General features: G+C 47.7%; 1 protein-coding gene across 1 annotated transcript in view; it reads right to left on the bottom strand.

The window, feature by feature from the left end:
* Nucleotides 1–6,968: 6,968 nt before the first annotated feature.
* Nucleotides 6,969–23,200, bottom strand: part of SEC14L2 (SEC14 like lipid binding 2) — a 36,791-nt gene continuing 20,559 nt past the window's right edge. Inside the window, exons 4-12 of the mRNA XM_028709801.2 lie at nucleotides 22,675–22,734; nucleotides 22,354–22,542; nucleotides 20,642–20,737; nucleotides 19,828–19,888; nucleotides 19,631–19,714; nucleotides 14,509–14,615; nucleotides 12,393–12,532; nucleotides 11,309–11,478; nucleotides 6,969–10,205 (exon numbers count right to left, since the gene is read on the bottom strand). Of these exons, the coding sequence (XP_028565634.2) occupies nucleotides 10,057–10,205; nucleotides 11,309–11,478; nucleotides 12,393–12,532; nucleotides 14,509–14,615; nucleotides 19,631–19,714; nucleotides 19,828–19,888; nucleotides 20,642–20,737; nucleotides 22,354–22,542; nucleotides 22,675–22,734 (1,056 nt within the window). The 3' untranslated portion in view covers nucleotides 6,969–10,056. The remainder of the gene's footprint in view (nucleotides 10,206–11,308; nucleotides 11,479–12,392; nucleotides 12,533–14,508; nucleotides 14,616–19,630; nucleotides 19,715–19,827; nucleotides 19,889–20,641; nucleotides 20,738–22,353; nucleotides 22,543–22,674; nucleotides 22,735–23,200) is intronic.

Raw genomic sequence — 23,200 nt, 5'->3', positions numbered from 1 at the left:
CGCCGCGGAGCCAGCGGCCAATGGAACCGGGCCGAGCCGAGCCCAGCCGGCCGAGCTGCCTCCCCACTGGCCGCCTGGCCGCGGAGAGGGGCGGCCCCAAAGGAGGAGGAGGAGAAGGAAGGCTGCCTGCCGCCGCGGGAAGCTCCCTCCCTCCCTGCCCACGAGAGCGCGCGATCGCGCGTGGGGACCTCGAGGGTGGCTGGGTGGCTCTTCCAGGCACTGCCTCTCCGCCTCAACCTACCTCGCAGGGCTGTTGTGAGGACTGAGTGGGGAGGGGGAGAACCATGTCTGTGGGCACTGTCAGCTCCTTGGAATCGGTGGCGCGTGTCCAACAGGCTGCACTCTTTATAAAGACTTGAGGAATGAGATTGTTGTTGTTGTTGTTGTTTAGTCGTTTAGTCGTTTAGTCGTGTCCGACTCTTCGTGACCCCCTGGACCAGAGCACGCCAGGCACTTCTGTCTTCCACTGCCTCCCGCAGTTTGGTCAAACTCATGCTGGTAGCTTCGAGAACACTGTCCAACCATCTCGTCCTCTGTCGTCCCCTTCTCCTTGTGCCCTCCATCTTTCCCAACATCAGGGTCTTTTCCAGGGAGTCTTCTCTTCTCATGATGTGGCCAAAGTATTGGAGCCTCAGCTTCAGGATCTGTCCTTCCAGTGAGCACTCAGGGCTGATTTCCTTCAGAATGGATAGGTTTGATCTTGCAGTCCATGGGACTCTCCAGAGTCTCCTCCAGCACCATAATTCAAAAGCAGCAATTCTTCAGCGATCAGCCTTCTTTATGGTCCAGCTCTCACTTCCATACATCACTACTGGGAAAACCATAGCTTTAACGGAGCTTTGTTGGCAAGGTGATGTCTCTGCTTTTTAAGATGCTGTCTAGGTTTGTCATTGCTTTTCTCCCAAGAAGCAGGCGTCTTTTAATTTCGTGGCTGCTGTCACCATCTGCAGTGATCATGGAGCCCAAGAAAGTAAAATCTCTCACTGCCTCCATTTCTTCCCCTTCTATTTGCCGGGAGGTGATGAGATTATCACTCCGCTTTTCTTGTCCATTCCAGATTGCCCAACCACTGCCACAGTGTCCTTTCTCTTGGCAGATCAAGATGAGCAGGGAACAGCAAAGGTTGCAGGGTTTTTAGCTGGGGCAATCCGAATAAGATCCACTATTTGACTATTGATTAAAAAAAACCACACACCCTAAAATGTATTTTATATAATTGACTTTTTATTTCTATTCTTTGTATATCGTATTGTTGTTTTATTGCTATGGCCGATGGCTGACGCAAATGAAGATTCATTCATTCATTCATTCCTTGGAGGAGGGGGTAGGGGAGAAAGGTGAGATATCAATGCAATAAATATACTGGCGCCACTTCCTTCCCGCAGCAGCTCAGCAGGCAGAAATCCAGCAGGCGAAGCTCGCTCCACTAAATTCCCTCTCCCCAAGCGTTGCATGATCAGGCGGGCAAAATGGTGGTGAGCCTCCTCCAGGTCATTTATGAGAGCAGCATGCTGGAAGAGATTCAGCTGAAGGGGTCTTATGTCCCATTATTAATATTATTACATTTATAGGGACGCGGGTGGTGCTGTGGGTTAAACCACAGATCCCAGGACTTGCCGATCAGAAGGTCGGCGGTTCGAATCCCTGCGACGGGGTGAGCTCCCGTTGCTCGGTCCCTGCTCCTGCCAACCTAGCAGTTCGAAAGCACGTCAAAGTGCAAGTAGATAAATAGGTACCGCTCCGGCGGGAAAGTAAACGGCATTTCCGTGCGCTGCTCTGGTTCGCCAGAAGCGGCTTAGTCATGCTGGCCACATGACCCGGAAAGCTGTACGCCAGCTTCCTTGGCCAATAAAGCGAGATGAGCGCCGCAACCCCAGAGTCGGTCACAACTGGACCTAATGGTCAGGGGTCCCTTTACCTTTAGCTATTACAGTGGTACCTTGGGTTAAGTACTTAATTTGTTCCGGAGGTCAGTTCTTAACCTGAAACTGTTCTTAACCTGAAGCACCACTTTAGCTAATGGGGCCTCCTGCTGCCGCCGTGCCGCCAGAGCATGATTTCTGTTCTCATCCTGAAGCAAAGTTCTTAACCTGAAGCACTATTTCTGAGTTAGTGGAGTCTGTAACCTGAAGCGTATATAATCTGAGGTATCACTGTACATTTATACCTCATCCTTCCACAGAGGAGCTCAGACTTGCGTACATGCTTTCCCTCCCTCTCCACTTTATCCTCACAATAAAGGTAGGTTAGGTTGAGAGACAGTTGACTGTCCCAAGGTCACCCAGAGGGGTTCATGTCTGGATGTGGGTCTTCCACGTTCTTTGCGGACACACTAGCCAGGGCTGGTGTATACTGGGAGGTCAACGTCTGGTGGGGTGCAGGCTACAGACAAAGAATAAATTAAGAGTGTCAAACTATGAGCTACGAGGGACCAGGGTTCAAATTCCCACATGGCTCTGTGCTGCTCACTGCTTACTCGCCTTGGGTCCCAGTCACCATCTCTTAGCCTAGCTTATATTGTGACGATAATATGGAGCAGGGTCCAGCCATTGAACCACCCTGAGTTTCCTTGGGAAATATAAACGCAATTAAATAAAAATGGCAGCTGCAGCTTTCACTATCCACAGAGCTATAATTTCCAACACCCTTAAAAAAACTACAGTCCTCAAGATTCTTTTGGGTGAGAAATACAGTAATGTGCTTTTGGGACACAGTGTGTTGGCAGCTTGAACAGAATTGAAACCGGAAAAGGGCGCTGATGGCTCAAATCTGAATCTCGTGATGGAGACGAGTCCGTTCAGACCACGAGATGGCGCGCTTGTTAACACTATCTAGCAGGGGATTAAATGGGGATTAGATTTAGGCCGAGGCAGCTGTGTTTGAAATCCGAGCTGCCAAGTTCTCCAGTTCACTTTAGGGCAGGAAACGAGTTGAGGAGCTCCCGGGCAGGCAGACACGCGTCTCTATCTGCTCTCTCTGCTCCCCAGAAGTGGCTGCCTAACGGTAGGGCCGATTCCTAATTGCTTATTCATGTTCACGTTTGACACCTTCCTCCCTTTCATTTCAGTTAAAAACTCTCAGGATGGTTTCTAAAACAATGAGCAAACTAATTTTTTAATGAGTTTTTTTAAAAAAATTAAAAAACAACCCATGCAACAGGCTGACCGTATAAACCTCCAAATCAGGAATCAAAATCTAACAGACGTCAGAAAATAAAAATGTTTTCTTCTAGCACCAAAACAGATTACCAACTCAGCTGCCACTTAGCAGATTTCCATAGCTGGGACAGGGGGTAGCATTCTAGAAAAAGGCTGTCTCGGTCCAGCCAGTAATATGCTATCCTCAAGCGATCCTAGCACATAAAAAGATATCAGACGTGTTTGTAATTTTTAGGTATTAAATGTACTTAAGGAGATCATAACTTGTGTGTTATGCCAGGAGCAAAACCTTCTTGACCAGTTGCCCCTGATTCCCACAAAAGCATGTTCCACAATAGAGGCGTGGCCTTCAAGGTATCACAGGTGTCTCTCGTTTTTCTTAATGAAAAAGCGGAACTCCAGGTTTAGGCTAATTGTACACAAAGACAGGAATTGGCGCATGATCCCTAAATTAGCTCTTCCGCCCTTAACAAAGATGGCTAACACACCAGCCGGAAATGCCTCCCGTCCCATTTAGGTCCGCCTATGAAAGCACAGGCTGGTGGGCACATGATGTTGAGTGACAACCAGATACGAAGATACACAAATCGGTTCACATGCGCGGTTCAAGAAGGAAAACAGAAATGGATTTTTATTTACAGTATTTTTAAAGAGGTATTTCCACCACTTCCTATGCAAGATCCCTTTAAAACTGGAATTGCAAGGAACAGGATTGCATGCAGCCTGTCACTGAACTGTAGAGATAATATGCTCTCTCCCATTGAAAGGTACAGTACTTTGTTTTCGTCATGTGGTTTGTCAGAGGTTGGTTTGCTTGAAATCCAATTCATTGTCTTCTTGGCTGTAAAAGTGAAGGTGCATGATTGCTCTCTCTGGCTTAATTTGATACAGGAATCACTACCTCCAAGCTCTGAAGCCGGTTAGATGCACAAAATTAATAGTAAAGAGCACATGCATGCATTTATATTTTTAAGAAATGAGTTTTATTTGTAAATATTTTGTTCAGGAACAATAAGCACAAAGCAAAACAGATCTTTGGACGTCAGAAACTTCACACATTTTCTCAATGGTGGGTGTTGTTGTTGTTGTTTAGTCGTTTAGTCGTGTCTGACTCTTCGTGACCCCATGGACCAGAGCACACCAGGCACCTCTGTCCTCCACAACCTCCCGCAGTTTGGTCAAACTCATGCTGGTAACCTCGAAAACACTATCCAACCATCTCGTCCTCTGTCGCCCCCTTCTCCTTGTGCCCTCCATCTTTCCCAGCATCAGTGTCTTCTCCAGGGAGTCTTCTCTTCTCATGAGGTGGCCAAAGTACTGGAGCCTCAGCTTCAGGATCTGTCCTTCCAGTGAGCACTCAGGGCTGATTTCCTTAAGAATGGATGCGTTTGATCTTCTTGCAGTCCATGGGACTCTCAAGAGTCTTCTCCAGCACCATAATTCAAAAGCATCAATTATTCGGCGATCAGCCTTCTTTATGGTCCAGCTCTCACTTCCATACATCACTACTGGGAAAACCATGGCTTTAACTATGCGGACTTTTGTTGGCAAGGTGACGTCTCTACTTCTCAAGATGCTGTCTAGGCCTGTCATTGCCCTTCTCCCTAGAAGCAGGCGTCTTTTAATTTCATGGCTGCTGTCACCATCTGCAGTGGTGGGTAGACCAAGTCAAAGAGCAAATACAGAACTAAGGTCTGCTTCTCCAGCTTGCTGTGACTGCCAACAAACACCCCTTTGCCCCAAGCCCACAACCTTTGAAAGGAGGGAGAGGCACTTGCTGCATAGAGAGCCTCCCTCCCTCTGTTAAACCACACTGGGGCAGCCTGCCATTCCTCATGCTGTGAACTGTCGAGCGTGACAACCACTTACATTTTTATGTATTTAAGGGAGAAAGTGGAAAAACAATCCATCTTCAATACAGAGTAGTACTTCTGCCTTTTCGGAAAGAGGAGCACATATTCGGAAAAAAACACATTTTCTATAAATTTTGCCATGCTGTGTCATCATCTGAGCATCGACTTCTCAGCTAAAGCAATGCTCCAAACCAGCCTTTGACAGCCCATCAGGTGTTTTGAACTACAGCTTCCGTCAGCTACAACCAGTACAAAACATTGGGTGGGAGAGTGGCCAATGTTTCCTTAAGCTGGCCAAGACTGTTCCCACATCTCAGGTACTAGCCTTGTAATGAGAACCTAGAGGCTGTTTCTAACCTCTAGGAATCTTTAGCAGCTGCTCAGAGAAATGTTATCAGATCTTTGTGCAATACACCCACGTGTGTGTGTGTGTGTGTGTGTGTGTGTGTGCAGATACGGAGGATGATAAGTCCCAACGGGCTTTTGTTTTGTTTTTGAATTGCCTGTTGTGTAATTTGCAAATACGCCTCTCACTAATTCCTGGAAGCTCATTACTAAGGACGATTATCTAGTTTGCTTCCTCTTATTTCCTCATTTTCTTAAGCTGAGTTCTCCATATTTCCACATCCATTTGCATTTTTGTTTTTAGCCCTCATGAGAATTCTTCAGCCTTTTAGAGCCTTTTACCACTTTATATACACCTGTTCATATGCAATTTTACCTAATATACACAATTTTGTAAATCCACTCCCCTTCATATTTGTATGGCATTTTCACTGAGATGCGTTTTGCACACACTGTACCCGTATATATGTATTTTGCACAAGTTACTTGGCTGAAGACTTACACTACAAAATTCAGAGAAGTGCAAATTTAAAAGAATGGCTGTGTTTCCATTCTGGAAAATGCAGATTTGGTAGATACACCTTTAAAACATGAACTGAATTGCATTTCTCCCTCCTCCTCTACACATGTGGCTACTGTTCCCCATACTGTACAAGTTAGGAGCTTCCTGGTTTTATGTGTTATGGTTTTAGTGCATTTTCATGGAGCGGGGGGGGGGGGAGATATAAGTGCTAAGGATACAGGGATCCCTAAATCTGACTCCCAGTTATAAATATATTGGTAGTGACAGGTAAGTAGCTGGGTAGCGAAAACGCAGGTGGAAAATGCATTGTCTGGTTGGCAAACTGAACCTGCTCAACCGGTTTCTGCACTCTATGGATCTGCTGTTTCTATCTGGCTGGTATTTCTGAGTCCAGTGTTATAATGTCAGCCAATTTAAACAACAGATTTTTAGTAGCGTCTGCTCAGCTTCCCATCTGGGAGACCAAGCAGTCGCATTGAGGCCATCCCATTCGCTTAGAACAGAGGTCTTTAGTCTCTCCTTAACCCCATCCTTGGGACGCGGGTGGCGCTGTGGGTTAAACCACAGAGCCTAGGACTTGCCGATCAGAAGGTCAGCGATGGGGTGAGCTCCCGTTGCTCGGTCCCTGCTCCTGCCAACCTAGCAGTTCAAAAGCACGTCAAAGTGCAAGTAGATAGTGCTGCTCTGGTTCGCCAGAAGCGGCTTAGTCATGCTGGCCACATGACCCGGAAGCTGTACACCAGCTCCCTCAGCCAATAAAGTGAGATGAGCGCCTCAACCTCAGAGTCGGTCACGACTGGACCTAATGGTCAGTGGTCCCTTTACTTTTACCTTAACCCCATCCTTAACCCCAACTTCGGCCACCCACTCAACTGGATTTATTGTATACACCTCTCTCTCTTCCTAAACAAGAACATGGAAATGAGATCGCAGAATGCAGCTGGTGATCAGAACTTGTAACCAATAACTCATACCTGAGCTTGCATATTTTTGTCTTCCCTCCCCACTTATTTTTTTCTTTTGTGCCATATATGTATGTTTTTGTTTAAGAATGCAAGACAGAAAGTAAGAAATGCCTTTTTTCAGTGATCTGTAAGCCATGATGGGAGACTTTCCCCCTTCCAGCTGACGAGTGGGATAAAAATTATTTAAATAAACCAGGTAGCAGTTTTCTGGACTGTACCACTTTATGCTACATTTAGGGGAGTACACTTTTGAATATTCCACCCTCTGTTTTCTTTTTCAAGAAAATACGTGCCACAAATAGTAATTGAGCACATTGCAATTGATTCAGAGGAGCCCTGTCATGCTCACCCTCCCCAATGTAAGAGCACTTAAAAACCACAAAGACACCTTTCCCCATTGCCTGAAGTTTTGTAGTCCTTCCTTGTAGCCCTTCATATGTTGGACTCCATCTCCCATCAGCCCTAGCAGCCAACGGGGCTAAGAGTTAGGGATCATGGGAGTTGTGGTCCAGGAACAACAAAAGAGCACCAAATAAGGGAAGGCCTAGAGCAGAAAATTCACAATGCCTCTCTATCAGTTTATATTTTAGCTTCATGTTTCATTTTATCATTTTGATTGCATTGTTTTTAGGGTTTGCGACTATTAACTTCCTTAGGCCAGAGAAATAAGTCAACATAGGGAATGATTCCTCAGGAAGTTCTACACTATTGATGATATATTTTGTGGTTTTATATTTTGATTTTGTTCTGTGAACTGCCCTGAGACCTCTGAGTATAGGACAGTATATTATTATTATTATTATTATTATTATTATTATTATTATTACAGTGGTGCCCCGCAAGACGAATGCCTCGCAAGACGAAAAACTCGCTAGACGAAAGAGTTTTCCGTTTTTTGAGGTGCTTCGCAAGACGAATTTCCCTATGGGCTTGCTTCGCAAGACGAAACGTCTTGCGAGTTCTTGCGAGTTTGTTTCCTTTTTCTTAAAGCCGCTAAGCCGTTAATAGCCGCTAAGCTGCTAAGCCGTTAATAGCCGTGCTTCGCAAGACAAAAAAACCGCAAGACGATGAGACTCGCGGAACGGATTAATTTCGTCTTGCGAGGCACCACTGTATACCCCACAACCCCAACTGTAACAAATGACTCAAGTGCTGAACATGTGCTTGAGTTTGCTTGTTTTCCTCATCCCTCCTCATCCCCCTTTTCCTTTCGTGATGCAACTTGTACATGGTAATCTTGCGGAACAGGGATTGCCTTGTTCTTAATCTTTTCTGCAAGGTCCTGTTTTTATTCCCCCCCCTCCCGCCCCGAAAAACCCTACCATGAACAGACGTAAGCATGCATACCAACTCAGATGTTTATTAACATTTCTCATCTTCAAGGTAACTGAAAAACTAAAATTGAGGCGCGGGAGGGAGAAAAACAAAAGTGCTATGTTTCTGGACATTCTGGCCGAGACTTGGGCTTAGATGCGAGCCAACGGCGAACATGTCCATCGGGAAAATTTTATTTCCTTGGGCCTCCGGTTTTTCACGCGCTCAAAAATTTCGACAGAGAAGTTCATAAGCAAAGAAATAGGCAGGGAAGAAGGGGCCTCTTCCTAAGCTTTTCCCTCCCTCTCTGAAAATGTGTCGCAGGTACAACTTGAAACCCCCTTGCTGAGCAAAGATCCCACAACCGGCCCCCAAAAAACTAACTGAGGTGAGAACCTACCCTGTAAACTGCTTTTTTAAAAAAATGTGCAGGATTTTCAGACATTCAGGACCAGTGCCATGCAGGCAGGTCCGGCTCACCTGTTGCAGGTGCACGGAGCGTAAACGAGGCAGGTGGATTTAAGGCAATCCATTAATAGAAGCAAGCCTTGCGCAGAGAGAGCCACCGCATCTTGCCCCCCCCCCCCAATACATTTTTTGCTGAAACCTTCCCAGAGTTTGAGAGGTGCCTGCCGTTCCTGGGAACAGCCAGAACAAGGAGAGCGGAAAAGCAGCGCCTTCCAGTACACGGCTGATGGCAGCCGCTTCTGACGGATGAGTCCCAGGCTACGCAGGCCTGGGCTTGAAAGGAAGGACTTTGCACCGGGCTCTGTGCGCTTGTGGAATTCACTGCAGAGGGCAGTAAGGGGAGGTGGCTTTTTGAGGAAGCGGAGGGAGGCTTAAACACATCCACAGAGCAGGCGTAGCTAACCTGCGGCCCTGCAGATGCCTTTGGATTCCCAACACCCACCAGTCTCGTCTGGGAGCATGGCCGATGGTCAGGAATGATGGGAGTTGTAGTCCAGCGACATCTGGAGGGCCCCAGGTTCACTCTTCTTCTTCTTCTCTAAAACAGCCAGAAATGGATTTGTTATTTTGGTAAAGGACACACCAGAGCAGGGTCTTTTTGTGGACTACAATTCCCATCATCCCTGACCGCTGGGTCCAGCTGGCTAGGAATGATGGGAGTTGTAGTCCAAAAAAACCAGCTTTGGGAAATCCTGTAGTAGAGAAATGTGGACGTGTTGGGTCAGGGCTGATGGGAGTTGTAGTCCAAAGCATCTGGAGAGCACTCAGTCCAGTCCGGCAAGGTGTCCCAAAACTCCCCCCTGCTCTATCAACCCTACGCCTACTGCAGGGGTGGGGAAATTCTGCTCCGAGGGCCACAGGCGGCCCTCATCGTAATTTCAGAAGCCACCTGCACGCAACCAGTTCAGACCTCTGGCATGAGCGATCCATTGTGATCCCAGCAGCCTGGTGGGTTGGGGGGGGAGAGGAAGAGAAAGAAGCAGTGGGGGGGGGGAAGAACAGGGGTAGCCCTGCCCACCACTGGTCCGTGGCCTGTGACCAATTAGCCTTGAGGAAATGCAGCCCCACGCGAGAAGGAAGGCCCGCCGGGTCTCAGGCGCCATGTAAACACAGAGGCAGGGCTACAGAGCTTGAGAGACAGAAGGCAGCTCTCCTCTGCCCATTAGTGTTGCCAAATCAATCCCCGCTACCCTAAAAAAACTGCTGGTGGGCAATGTCCCACAGTAGGGACTGGAAGAGACCAACTGGTTTCCATATCCAATTGCAAAAGTAATCCACCCTAACCGCCCCAAATTAAATTCCCCCACCATCCTTGGGAATGTTCCTTCCACTCCTCTGCCCCATAAACCCACCCCTCACAAGGGGAAGAAGTGTTTTTAGGATTTGGGGGGAGGGTGGCGGGTGGCGGGTGGAGGGGAAAGAAAGCTCCATCAGGCGTGGTTAATCTTCAGCTCTTTTGTCTGCTCCTCCACCTTCTGGAAGTCGTCTTCCACTTTCTTGTCCGGAAGTAGCACTTCGACCGAGTAACTTATTTTCTTGGCATGGATGTAGCTGTACGTGTTGTCAAACCGCAGGACGTCTGCGTGGGCAGAGAAAAAGGACAGCAAAGTGTCATGTCAGGGCTGCCAATGCCCCTTTCCGAAACTCCCGGGAGCCCAGAGTGCCACCGAGCAAGTACAGTTGTGCCTTGGTACCCGGACGTTTTGGCTCCGAACGCCACAAACCCGGAAGTTAGTCTTCCAGTTTGCAAACGTTATTTGGAATGTCCGACGGCTGCAGGAACTTCCTGCAGCCAATCAGAAGCTTCCAGAATGGATTCCGTTCGACTTCCAAGGTACGACTGTACTGAGCTCCACCCTAGCTGGAGGAAGGAAGCCTTTTGAACAGCCAAACTCTGTCTCTTCGCAGGGAGCGCAGCTGGCTTTACTATTAGGCAGAGTGAGGCTGCTGCCTTGGGCAGCTGGTAAAGAGAGGACTATAGGCTTCCAGGCCTTAAGGACGTCAGAAGAGCCTCCTGGATCAGGCCAATGGCCCATCTTGGCCAGCATCCTGTTATCACAGTGGCCAAGTAGGTGCCTATGGGAAACCCACAGGCAGGGCCTGAGGGCTGGAGGGCCTGAGGGGACTCCATGGTTTCCAACAACAATATATATAAAAATAAATAAAAACAGCTTGGCTCCCGAACAAATCGGCTCCCAAACGCCACAAACCTGGAAGTGAGTGTTTGCAAACGTTTTTTGGAAGCAGAACGTCCGACATGGCTTCCGCAGCTTCTGATTGGCTGCAGGAAGCTCCTGCAGCCAATCAGAAGCCGACCCTTGGTTTTTGAACGGTTTCAGGAGTCGAACAGATTCCCAGAACGGATTAAGCTTGAGAACCAAGGTACCACTGTAATATATTATGTATAATATTATCTGATTCCTGCATTGCAGGGGGTTGGACTAGATGACCCACGAGGTCCCTTCCAACTCTACAATTCTATGTAAGTGCATGCTGTACAGAAATGATACACTATTGCATAAGAGTGTTATTACAGCGCATGATACCTGCAGGGGGGCAGGTCGGAATTCCCCATGAAATTCTATGCAAAATAAAGTACATCTCTCCAGATGAACTCAAGTCCATTCAGGGAAGACTGGAGGGGGGGGGGACTGGAAAGTGAGAGATCTGGGTACCACTTACAGATCCCTGGATCCGCACAGGTGATCGAGCCATCTTCGGGCACCATGTGGGCGTTGTAGCGCTGGTTGGGATGCACTTCCTCCATTTCGCTGGCGTGCTGGCGCGCCCCTACTTTGGTCTTCAGGTAGACGCCAAAGCCTATATCGGCCCCGTCCGACATGAACTGCCACCTATAAGCAGGGATATCAGAGAGGAGAGGGGAGAAGTGAAGGAAGGTTAGGAATTATGAGAAGTATTCATTCCTCCACATTCTGAAGTGGTACAGTCTGTGCCCCATTTTGCCTGGCGATGCCCCCATCCCCATGTCTAAAGTCCTCCTATGATGTTTGTGCAGAGTACGTACAGTGGTACCTCGGGTTACATACGCTTCAGGTTACATACGCTTCAGGTTACAGACTCCGCTAACCCAGAAATAGTGCTTCAGGTTAAGAACTTTGCTTCAGGATGAGAACAGAAATCGTGCTCCCGTGGCGTGGCAGTAACAGGAGGCCCTATTAGCTAAAGTGGTGCTTCAGGTTAAGAACAGTTTCAGGTTAAGAACGGACCTCTGGAATGAATTAAGTACTTAACCCGAGGTACCACTGTATTGTCCAGCAAAGGTCCCTTGCATCTTTTATTAAAAGCTTACCGCTGAACAATAATGGGATTAACAATGAAATAGCCTGTTTAATGTCAGTTCTCGTTTGGGGAGGTGATGGCTGGGTTAGATTGCTGGACTGGAGTGTGTGTGTGCCCACTCACGGCCTTGCCCAAAGCTGCTGAACTCCAACTCCCATCGGCCCCAGCCAGCATGGCCAATGGCCAGGGATGATGGGAGTTGTAGTTCAGTGTGGTGGAGTGGCCAGAGCGTTCAATTAGGCCCTGGAAGGCCAGAGATCACATCCCCACCCAGCCACAAAACCCACCAGGTGACCTTAGGCCACAGTCACTCGCTCTGGTTCTAACCTACCTGGCAGCATTGTCCTGTGGGTGAAATGGGATGAGAGAACCGCACATCACCCTGAGCTCCTTGGAAGGTGGGCCAGAAAAATATTAAAATAGGTGCGCTGCCAGAATTCCACAGTTTGCTCCTGCCTCGGCTTACCTCAGCACACAGCCCGGGAAGAGGATCTCATATTCCAGCTGCTGCGAGGAGCCCCGATTCACCATCATCGAATGCTCATACTGCTGCTTCAGCTGGTCCCGTACGTAGTATTTCTTGGGGACTTCTCCACCATGGTTAAGCTGCACACAAAACCACATCGGTGATGAGACTGAGGCTGCGGCTGCTGAGACAACACCTGCTCAACGCTCCTTCCCTGCTGCCTGTCCTCTGCACTCCCTACTCCGATGCATCGTGCTCAGAGACTGAAAGAGCTGCTTCCCCCTATATCGATATAAGCCTGGTTGCTGGGCAGGTGGTGATGTCTTGCATCTAGAAGCCTCCGCCTCAGCAGCCTGGAACAAAGTCTAAGGCCTTTTTGGGTCTGGACAGCCATAGCCCTAGACCTGGCCTATGCTCCAGGAGTAGCCCATGCAGGTGCCCTACAACTCCCAACATCCCTTGATAGCAGCTCCATTAGGGCAAATGGGGCACTGCCCCTCAGCGTGACCTCAACCAGCCTCCACCCGCATGCCTTAAGTGGGTGCCCTGAATATTGGCTTCTTCTTCTTTAGTGCTGTGCTGGTAGAACTCAGCAAGGAAGAGAAAGATGGGGACAAATCTACTATCAGTTTGCTCCACCTGCCAGTGGCTCTGGCGCCACCTACTGTTCACCTCCTGGGCTTCCGCACTATCAGTCCAAATGGGCACCCACCACCATTGCCGCCCCCCCCCCCCTGGAAGAGGGATTGATTGTTAAGCCACTCTGGGAATTGTAGCTCTGGGTGGGGAATAGGGGTCTCCTCAGGATCATAGCTGTCAACATTTCCCCTTTTTAAAGGGAAATTCCCTTATTCCGAATAGGATTCCTCACAAGAAAAGGGAAAAGTTGACAGCTAGTGTTATGTACTGAAGTTCTCACCCTGGGCCAGCAGGGGGATACTGTAGATAGTTTTCACTCAGGTCCACGTCAGTTATTTTAGGCGGGAAACCCTGGGTTGTTGTTGCTACAATGTTGACAGCCGGCTGCCTATAAAAGCAGGCCGGCTGAGCTGTTTGCTGTTCAGTTCTGTTCCAGCTTACAAAATAAAGAGCTGCTTTGGAGAAATCGCTGTGTCGTCTGCCATGTCTACCCACTATTCAGCAGCTATGCTCAGGATACTCTTGGTATCCTGAACAAACTACAGCTCCCAGGATTCTTAGGGGGGAGCCATGGAAGTGGCGCCATGATGCTTTCAACATATGGTGTGAATGTGGCCCAAGTCTTAATTCTGTAAAAGCCATTTCTACTCGGAGCCAAAGTAATCGGCTCTGAATTGTTAGCTTTCTAGTGGTCTGTCTTAGTAAAAGAGGTACGGCCTAGAAAATCTTGAGGGATTGATAATTAACCTAGCAGTCAAAGAAGCACTCCCATAAACAAAAAATATTTGCTTGTTATTTAGATGTTGACTGGATTGTAATCAGCTCACACCAAGTTCTCTAGCAAGTGTGTGCAAAGCAGTAACGTGCTTCTGAGAATTTAAAGGTGGGCCACAAGCCTTGGAAACCAGAAGGAGGCAAAGTAAGCATCCCCTCTGCATGGCTGTCTGGGTCCAGCTCTTTCCAGCTGCTTCCTGTCTTGCAAACTTGTGTCTCGTTCCTCTATATCCAGACTCCAGTCTTTGCTGGACTTTTCAAAGTGTTGGTGCTGACCTTTAAAGCCCTAAACGGCCTCGGTCCAGTATATCTGAAGGAGCATCTCCACCCCCATCATTCTGCCCAGACACTGAGGTCCAGCACCGAGGGCCTTCTGGCAGTTCCCTCACTGCAAGAAGCCAAGTTACAGGGAACCAGGCAGAGGGCCTCCTCGGTAGTGGCACCCGCCCTGTGGAACGCCCTCCCACCAGATGTCAAAGAGAAAAACAACTACCAGACTTTTAGAAGACATCTGAAGGCATCCCTGTTTAGGGAAGCTTTTAATGTTTAATAGGTTATTGTATTTTAATATTCTGTTGGAAGCTGCCCAGAGTGGCTGGGGAAATTTAGGCCACCAAACTGCCCTAGCTGCTGGGGATAGACCCCCGCCCCACCCTTCCCAAGGGCTAAGGATCCCCGAGTGCTACCTGAGGAGTGTCCATACCATAGTCTTGCATTTGGGGTCTCCATCTGGGTCTGTGAGGGTTCCCCCATATTCCTTGGGGATCTGTGAGGGGTCGATGTGCTTTTGCAAAACCTCCTTCCAGTTAGCTGGGAGAAAAGTGAGAGGGTTTGTTTACTGGACAGAAATTGATTTCCAACCGAGTCAATACAACCGGCAAGCAATTTGTCTAAGGCAGGGGTCGGTAAAGATTTGTGGCTTGCGGTGGTTCACGGTTCCGCAGACACATGCACAAACGCTATTTCTGGTGCTCTTTCCAGCGCAGAGGAGGCGTGCGCAGCTTCCCATTGGCTGCAGGAGCTTCCTGCAGCCAATAGGAAGCGGGCCAGCGTAGTGGGCCTTAGATTGCTGACCCCTGGTCTAAGGGGATTATGAAAAAGCTGGAGATTAACCAGCAAAGGTCAATATTCTCCAGAGCTGACATTTACTCTTCAAATATCTGAAGGGCTGTCATGTGGGAAATGGAGCAAGCTTGGTTTCTGCTGCTCCAGAGGTTAGGGCCAGAAGCGATGGATTTAAATTACAGTGGTACCTCGGGTTACATACGCTTCAGGTTACAGACTCCGCCAACCCAGAAATAGTACCTCGGGTTAAGAACTTTGCTTCAGGATGAGAACAGAAATTGTGCGGCAGCAGCAGGAGGCCCCATTAGCTAAAGTGGTGCTTCAGGTTAAGAACAGACCTCCGGAATGAAATAAGTACGTAACCAGAGGTACCACTGTACAAGAAAGGAGATTCCAACAGCATCAGTAAGAACTTTCTGGTGGTAAGAAGCTTTCAACAGTGGAATGGACTACCTCAGAAAGTGGTGGGCTTTCCCGCACTGGAGGCTTTTAAATAGAGGCTGGAAGGCCGTCTGTCAGGGATTCCTCAGCTGTCATTCCTGCATTGCAGGGGGTTGGACTAGATGAACCTTGGTGTACCATTCAACTCTCCAATTTTATGATTCCTTAATCCAGTCCATTTCTCTCTCATCCCTCCTGCTGTTGAGAACGCAGCAGCTGAACAGGTCAGCAACCTTGCGGTCACTTTTCAGGGAACATTCCTTGGTCGCTGGCCCAGGTGGGCCTCTGAGGGCAAACATTAGTCTCACTAACCAGGTAAGCAAAAGTCCCTGGAGTCCACAGTCCAAAAACCCCCAATATTTCCCCCTCCTCCAATATGCCAGATTTTGTATAAGCCGCTAGCTGTCGGTGTCGTATCCTAGCCAGCATCTCAACACAAAGCCTTGGCAAGATTTAGAATCATAGAATCATAGAGTTGGAATAGACCACAAGGGCCATTGAGTCCAACCCCCTGCCAAGCAGGAAACACCATCAGAGCACTCCTGACATATGGTTGTCAAGCCTCTGCTTAAAGACCTCCAAAGAAGGAGACTCCACCACACTCCTTGGCAGCAAATTCCACTGTCGAACAGCTCTTACTGTCAGGAAGTTCTTCCTAATGTTTAGGTGGAATCTTCTTTCTTGTAGTTTGGATCCATTGCTCCGTGTCCACTTCTCTGGAGCAGCAGAAAACAACCTTTCTCCCTCCTCTATATGACATCCTTTTATATATTTGAACATGGCTATCATATCACCCCTTAACCTCCTCTTCTCCAGGCTAAACATGCCCAGCTCCCTTAGCCGTTCCTCAGAAGGCATCGTTTCCAGGCCTTTGACCATTTTGGTTGCCCTCCTCTGGACACGTTCCAGTTTGTCAGTGTCCTGTCCTTCTTGAACTGTGGTGCCCAGAACTGGACACAGTTTGGGGTGCATTTGGGGAATATTGCGTTAGTTTTTTATTTTAATAATTGATTTGTTAACCAAAAAATAACCCCAAACCCAAATATAACAAGAAAACAAAAAAATTAAACTACAAAGCATCATAGTTTGGAAGGACAAATGTACACAGATTATTAAGTAGTAATGCGTACAAAGATATAAAAACAAAAATATTCAACAGTTTTATAAGGGGAAAAAATCAAGTCATATATTTAAAAAACAGCCATTTGAACTCTGCTCGTTAGATACTTTTAGCTTTCCTAATTATAACATGGGTGCTTTGGTATGGCTTTCTAATGTTCCTTTTGCACTGTAGTATCTGTTGGTAACTGTGGCTTTTAAAATAATATACCGGCAACTTAATCACACTTGCGGGCATCATGTGACACAGTGGTAAATGTCAACACCACTACCCTGACCCTTTTCACACACAAATGGGCTTCAGTTCCCCTGTGATCCCCTCAAAAATGGCAGGAAAGAACTGCCCCAAATTGTCATCACTTCCTCCCATGATTTTCCGGCTTAAGGGGTCTGCTAATAAGATTTCCCCCTGGAATCAGATAATGCAGAAACGAGCACTAAAGATGCACTGTACGCCATTGATTTTTTCGCAAATGGCTTTTACGTGGTGAGAAAGCTCAAATATAAGATGAGAACTGCTGTGTGATTTCAGCCTTGGTTGGTTGAGGGGGATAGTAACATACTAGAGTTCCCTCCCCCAAATACTTTCTAACCATCCCCACCTCCAAAACAACAATAATGCTCTGTGCATGTTTATATATTTAGTATTGACAATCTATCAGCCCTCCTCTCCCTTAACTAGCACCTGTCAACAGCCATTCCATCAGCTCTGCCAAAACACCAGCTCCATCAGGTACCTCCTACCCAGAAACTGTTTCTATTATTTTTATTTATTAAATTTATATTCCGCCCTTCACCCAAAGATCACAGAGTGGTTCACAACATAAAATACCAGCTGGTTGCTATACAAACAACTGTTTAAGAATTGGTGGCCTGAGTTTGCTTTTTTCCTCTTCCCTCCCCATCCCTTTTCCCTTGTGTGTCGTGGGCGGAGACTGTCTTGTTCTAAGTGATTGGATGTGAGCCACTCCAAGAGCTCCCCCTCCCTTTGGCTGAATAGCAGGCCACAGATGTCATTGAATAAATAAAGAGGCATACACCAAGCCTTTCCCCAAGCTGGTGTCATCCAGATATTTTTGAACCACAGCTCCCAGCCATCCCTGTACCTTTGCAGTGATGGGCCAGAACGGTGGAAGATTGCTGTGCAACCGGGTCAGGGACGCTGCTTGTGTGGATTTGCTCTTTTACATTGCCAGAAGTTAAAAGAAGATAGGGATATGGGAAATTTACTTTTAAAGGGGAAGCTACAAAATATATGAGGCAGGTGGTGGGTGAGTGGAATAATTGCTCTGCCTTCCTGTGGCTAACAGCTCTGCTCCCATATATGACTGTGGAGTGGAGTTTTAAACAGCTAAGGGCAGATTTTCTGAATGGATTCATTCATTCATTCATTCATTCATTCATTCATTCATTCATTCATTTCTGCTGCCCAGAATACAGGGAAGCTTTATGATGTCTGCTGCAGGGTAAAAACAAGGGACTTGGAAAAAGACATACCTAGCCAGGCAGCAGCAGGAGGGACCTCAGGAAATCTGCTTTAAATTTCCCTTCAGCCATACAGAGGAAGGATAGGTCCCAGAGAAAGGAGGAGGAACCTTTTCCTCCCAGCTTGGGACTTCAGGGTGGTGATTTACAGAGCAAGCAACTGTTTCTAAGAAGAGACGTCACGTATGCCTCCAGACAGACACAGAGCCTTGGCTGAAAGTCAGAGGAACCAAATTCCCAAACAAATACAGACTAAGCTTGGCTCACATGGGTAAGCACTGGGCAAACGTCAGGCTTGCGGGATCAACTTTGCTTTGCTTTACTAGAGTAGAATTCCCCAGATCCGCGAATAGGAGCCAGGAGCAAACAACACTCAGATTTAGAAGATTCCAAGGACAGGAGTTTTACTTTTGAGCAGTAGAGCTGGGTGTGCACAAATCCATTTCTAGTCTCCCACTTGATTTGTTTCAACAATATAATTCTCAGAGACCAAGCTAAGGTGTACTGCTCTGATGAGGAATGGTGGGAGCCTCCCCCTGCTCCTGCTCCTGCCCGGGAGCAGTGGAGCAGTATAGATTTGGAGCAGCGGTTTGCAGAGGGGCATAGTTTTGAAGACAAAAGTTGGGAAGAACTGGGGGGGTGGACAGCAAAATGAAGAAGAACCAGAAGAGAGAGAGTTAACAGACTCTCTCTCGCTGGAAGGTCACGTAGAGCAGATAAGGTGGCAACACAAAAAGCAAGGTGGTTGCGAGACCAGGTTACAAGTGACTAGGGGGGAAGTGGGTGGAATCCTTAATTGGGAACACCTTCAGTCTGAGAATCTTTGTCAATGGCCTTCAAGCCACCTAAACATCAACTGGCAGATCCCAATTTAGCTTCTTCATATAGCTGTTGTTGGATGCAGGTGGCGCTGTGGTCTAAACCACTGAGCCTAGGGCTTGCCGATCGGAAGGTCGGCGGTTCAAATCCCGTGATGGGGTGAGCTCCCGTTGTTCGGTCCCAGCTCCTGCCAACCTAGTAGTTTGAAAGCACACCAGTGCAAGTAGATAAATAGGTACTGCTCCAGCGGAAAGGTAAACGGCGTTTCCGTGCGCTGCTCTGGTTTGCCAGAAGCGGCTTAGTCATGCTGGCCACATGACCCGGAAGTTGTACGCCGGCTCCCTTAGCCAGTAAAGTGAGATGAGCACCGCAACCCCAGAGTCGTCCGTGACTGGACCTAACGGTCAGGGGTCCCTTTACCTTTATAGCTGTTGTAGGGGAAGGGCTTACAACTCAGTGGCAGAGCATCCGTCTTGCATGCAGAAGGTCCCAGCTTCAGCCCCCAAAGGCAGCACCTCCAGCTCAGGCTGGAAGAGACTTCCTGCCTGAAACCCTGGAGAGCTGCTGCCAGTCAGTGCAGACAATACTGAGCTGGATGGACCAATGATCCAAGCCTGTAGAAGGCAGTTTCCTATGTTCCTATTATTTCCATGTGCTGTCTACACTACCAGGAAATAAATGGGTGATATGCACCCAAGGAGAAAGCTAGCAAGGTATTAAATGCAGAGTCCAAACAGCAGGGGCTTAACACACTTGTATATGCTTTGCTTGCCACATTTTATGGGGGTGGGGGGTGGGTTTGGTCTTTTTTTGGGAGGGGGAGTACTCGGCTCTCCCTCTGTTATGTTTCCCATTTCCTAGAAATGTTGAAACCAGCAAAGGCAGATCTTACTCACCTCCTAGGACCACGATCTTCTTGCGAGTATCTTCGCTCAGAAAGTGCTTCACCAGGTTGTAAGCCACGGGGAAGAGCCTGGGGGCTGTAACAGGGGCAAAGAAATCGACTGAGTGGCATGTGGTCCCCAGAGATTTCCCATGACGTCCTCAGGCTTTAAAGGGGTTTTCCACCCCAAGTTTTGCTTCCAAAGCTCACCTTTTATAACGTAGACTTGTTTAAGGGACTCAGGATAGTTCTCTTCAAACATGGCAAGGAGCTGAAAGGGTAGGGGGGGGGGGGAAATGAGTTAGGAAAACATTTCAGAGGTGCTTTACATGCCAAATTATGGAAGCAATTAATGTATCTAGATTCACTAACATGTAAAGGTAAAGGACCCCTGACAGTTAAGTCCAGTCGCAGACGACTCTGGGGTTGTGGCTCTCATATCGCTTTACTTCCGAGTAATCTGCATTACTTCTGGGTCGCTGCGGAGCGCAACCCAAACGCGCTCAACCTGAAGCGTATTTATCCCGAGGTATGACTGTAATACGATGTGTGAATGTAAATTTTAAAATGGAAAAATCAAATAAATATACCGTATTTTTTGCTCTATAAGACGCACCAGACCACAAGACATACCTAGTTTTTGGAGGAGGAAAACAAGAAAAAAATATTCTGAATCTCAGAAGCCAGAACAGCAAGAGGGATCGCTGCGCAGTGAAAGCAGCAATCCCTCTTGCTGTTCTGGCTTCTGGGATAGCTGTGCAGCCTGCATTCGCTCCATAAGACGCACACACATTTCCCCTTACTTTTTAGGAGGGAAAAAGTGAGTCTTATATAGCAAAAAATACGGTATTCGGGGTGGGGGGGGGGAGAGATGTGTCTCTAGCATATGACATACTGAAGGTGCCACAAACAATTCTGTGAGGAGGGAATTCTTGGGACAAAGATACAGGACTAAAACTGCACCCCAAACAGCAGATACAATCATTCAGAGATGCAATGGGGGTGGATTCCCTGCCATTCTCACCTCAGAATAGGCATCCACAGCTGGCTTCCAGAGATGCTTCAGGCCTAGCCCTTCAAAATCGTAAATCATCATGACTGTTTCAACTCTCCTCCCCAGCTTTAGAGAGAGAGAGAGAGAGAGAGAGAGAGAGAGAGAGAGAAGACGAAACATGCTTTAGGCAAAAACATCTAAAACCATTCCTCCCCCTCTCTTTTGCCACATTGGTGTCCTCCAGATGTAATCATAGAATCTGTTGTGTACTGAGTTGAATAGGATCCAAAAGGCAGCAGTCTGATTGGTCCTAGAACAATAGGATTCAGAACGCAGCAGTCTGATTGGTCCACAGGAGCCACCCAATCCAGCTCCAGGTGGAAGTGAATCCACAACCTGATTGGCCTACAGGTGAATCCCAGAATTAGCCAATCACGTGGGGCCCATTGTGTAAATAATGTATATAAAGCAGACATTCTGGGGGAACTTCCATTCCTCCTCACCAGTATGAGCTGAATAAAGAGCATGAAATCCACTCTCGACTCCGAGTATATTTCAGAATCATAGAATTGTAGAGTCGGAAGGGACCGAACCCCCTGCAGTCGTTTTGGACAATGTCTTAAAACTGTCCTGGCTAGGGTGAAATTACAGTCCAAAAACATCCGGGTGGCACCAGGTTGGCAGGACGGTGACTATTCTTTAAATATAGCAGTTGAGATCGGATACCCCGCCATCCCATGGCCAGAATGTTGGTAGGAGACTGCGCTGAAGAATTCCACACAAAAAATTCATAGCAAATGTAACAGGCGACCACATGCAGAAGACTATGTTTTAAAGGAGAGCTCTTAAGAACGTTAAGACAAGCCTGCCAGAATTGTGGTTTGTTAAGCGCACTTAAGAGCAGTGGTTTGTTATGGGTGCGGAAAGTTGTTAGGAGAGACCCCAATATTCCTCCTCACAGAGCTACGATTCCTGGAGTTCCCCGCGAAGAGGGAAAGCTTGCCAAACACATCTGGGAATTGTAGCTTTGTGAGGGGAAGGGGAAGAAAAAAACCATGACTGTTTAAAGTTGTATTGTGGTGCTTTAAAAGTACAGGCAATCTCCAATTTGCATGGGGGTTGTGTTCCAGGACATCATGTGCAACGGTGGTGCATGCATAAGCCCACTATGCCCCGTCCTGTTACGACCCCTTTTTCGGCCACTTCCGGGTCACTGTGGTGCACGCATGCACACCCTCCAAGCGTCCCTATTTCCCAGGGACAGACCCGGATTTACAGAAGCCGGAGTCCCAGTTTCTGATTTAATCCCGGAATGTCTCATTTTTCCTTAGAACGTCCCTATTTTCATTGGAGAAATGTTGGAGGGTATGGAGTTATGCAACCCCCTGAGCCAAGGAGATAAGGATACGACCTTTAGAAGACATCTGAAGGCAGCCCTGTAATAGCAAACATGTTTAATATTTTATTATGTTTTTATATATGTTGGAAGCAGGCCAGAGTGGCTGGGCCAACCCAGTCAGATAGGCAGGGTAATAATATATTAATAAATTATTATTATTATTATTATTATTATTATTATTATTATTAATGAAATTGGATGTCCCTATTTTCATTGGAGAAATATTGGATGCGCATGCGCGGTCACGCATCAATCGGACACATGTAAAATTGGTTGTTGCCTGTATGACATGAATGTGGCGGACATGAAATCAGGCATTCTAGGCTGGGTACCAAGGTCTTACCTTCTCACTCTGCTCCACACACAGCTGCCGTAAAATCTCACAGTCCTGGAACTTTTTTTTAAGCAAATCTTGTTTTGAAGCCGAGAAGAGGATCCCTTTGGCGTCGAGAGGTCCAATGATCTCATACCAGATGGGGCAGCCTTCCCGGTCGAAACCGCATCTTCCTCCAGCCATGTACTTTGTAATGACCTGTGGGGGCCAAGATATAGGCAGGTGAGCAGGCCGAGGGTAAAGAGGCAGCTGGATATGCGTAAGAAGAAAATCTGGGGAATCTGGGGCAGGATCAGACGTATGGACGAAGCCAATAAATTAGGAACGCACCTCTGGGGCCTTCCACTCTAGGATATGATCTGCATCCATGTGCTTCCGGGTTTCAATATGCTGTTTCGGGGGGGGGGGGCCAAAAAGAGAAAGCTATTAGTGAAGAAGACAAATGGTGGACAGACATAGGTCATCTTAGGCCTCTTCCAGACGACCGGGATGCAGTGCACACTGCGTTGGGCTGCCCTTGAAGACAACGCAGAAATGGCAGCTGGCCCAAAATGCAGCTGCCAGATTATGGGCTGGCGTTAACCTTAGAGCTCATACAACCGCTGTTCTCAGACAGCAGCACTGGCTGCTGGTTTGTTTTCAGGCCCAATTCAAGGTGTTTATAAAGTCCTAAATCCTTAAGGCCCTATTTCCAGAAAGGCCATCTCCTTCCCTACAGACACTCCTGGGAGTGAAGATCAGAGCTCAAAGGTTCAGGGGGGTGGGAGCCCAGGAGAGGGCCTTCTCTGTGGCAGCCCCTAAGTTGTTATATGCAAACGAGGCCACTTTTACAACGCCTTTTGGGACCCAATGTACT

The sequence above is a fragment of the Podarcis muralis genome, chromosome 16, assembly GCF_964188315.1.
Source record: "Podarcis muralis chromosome 16, rPodMur119.hap1.1, whole genome shotgun sequence".
NCBI classification, from domain to species: Eukaryota; Metazoa; Chordata; class Lepidosauria; order Squamata; family Lacertidae; genus Podarcis; species Podarcis muralis.
The sequence above is the reverse complement of the archived record's forward strand: the minus strand, read 5'-3'. Positions and strand labels throughout refer to the sequence as shown.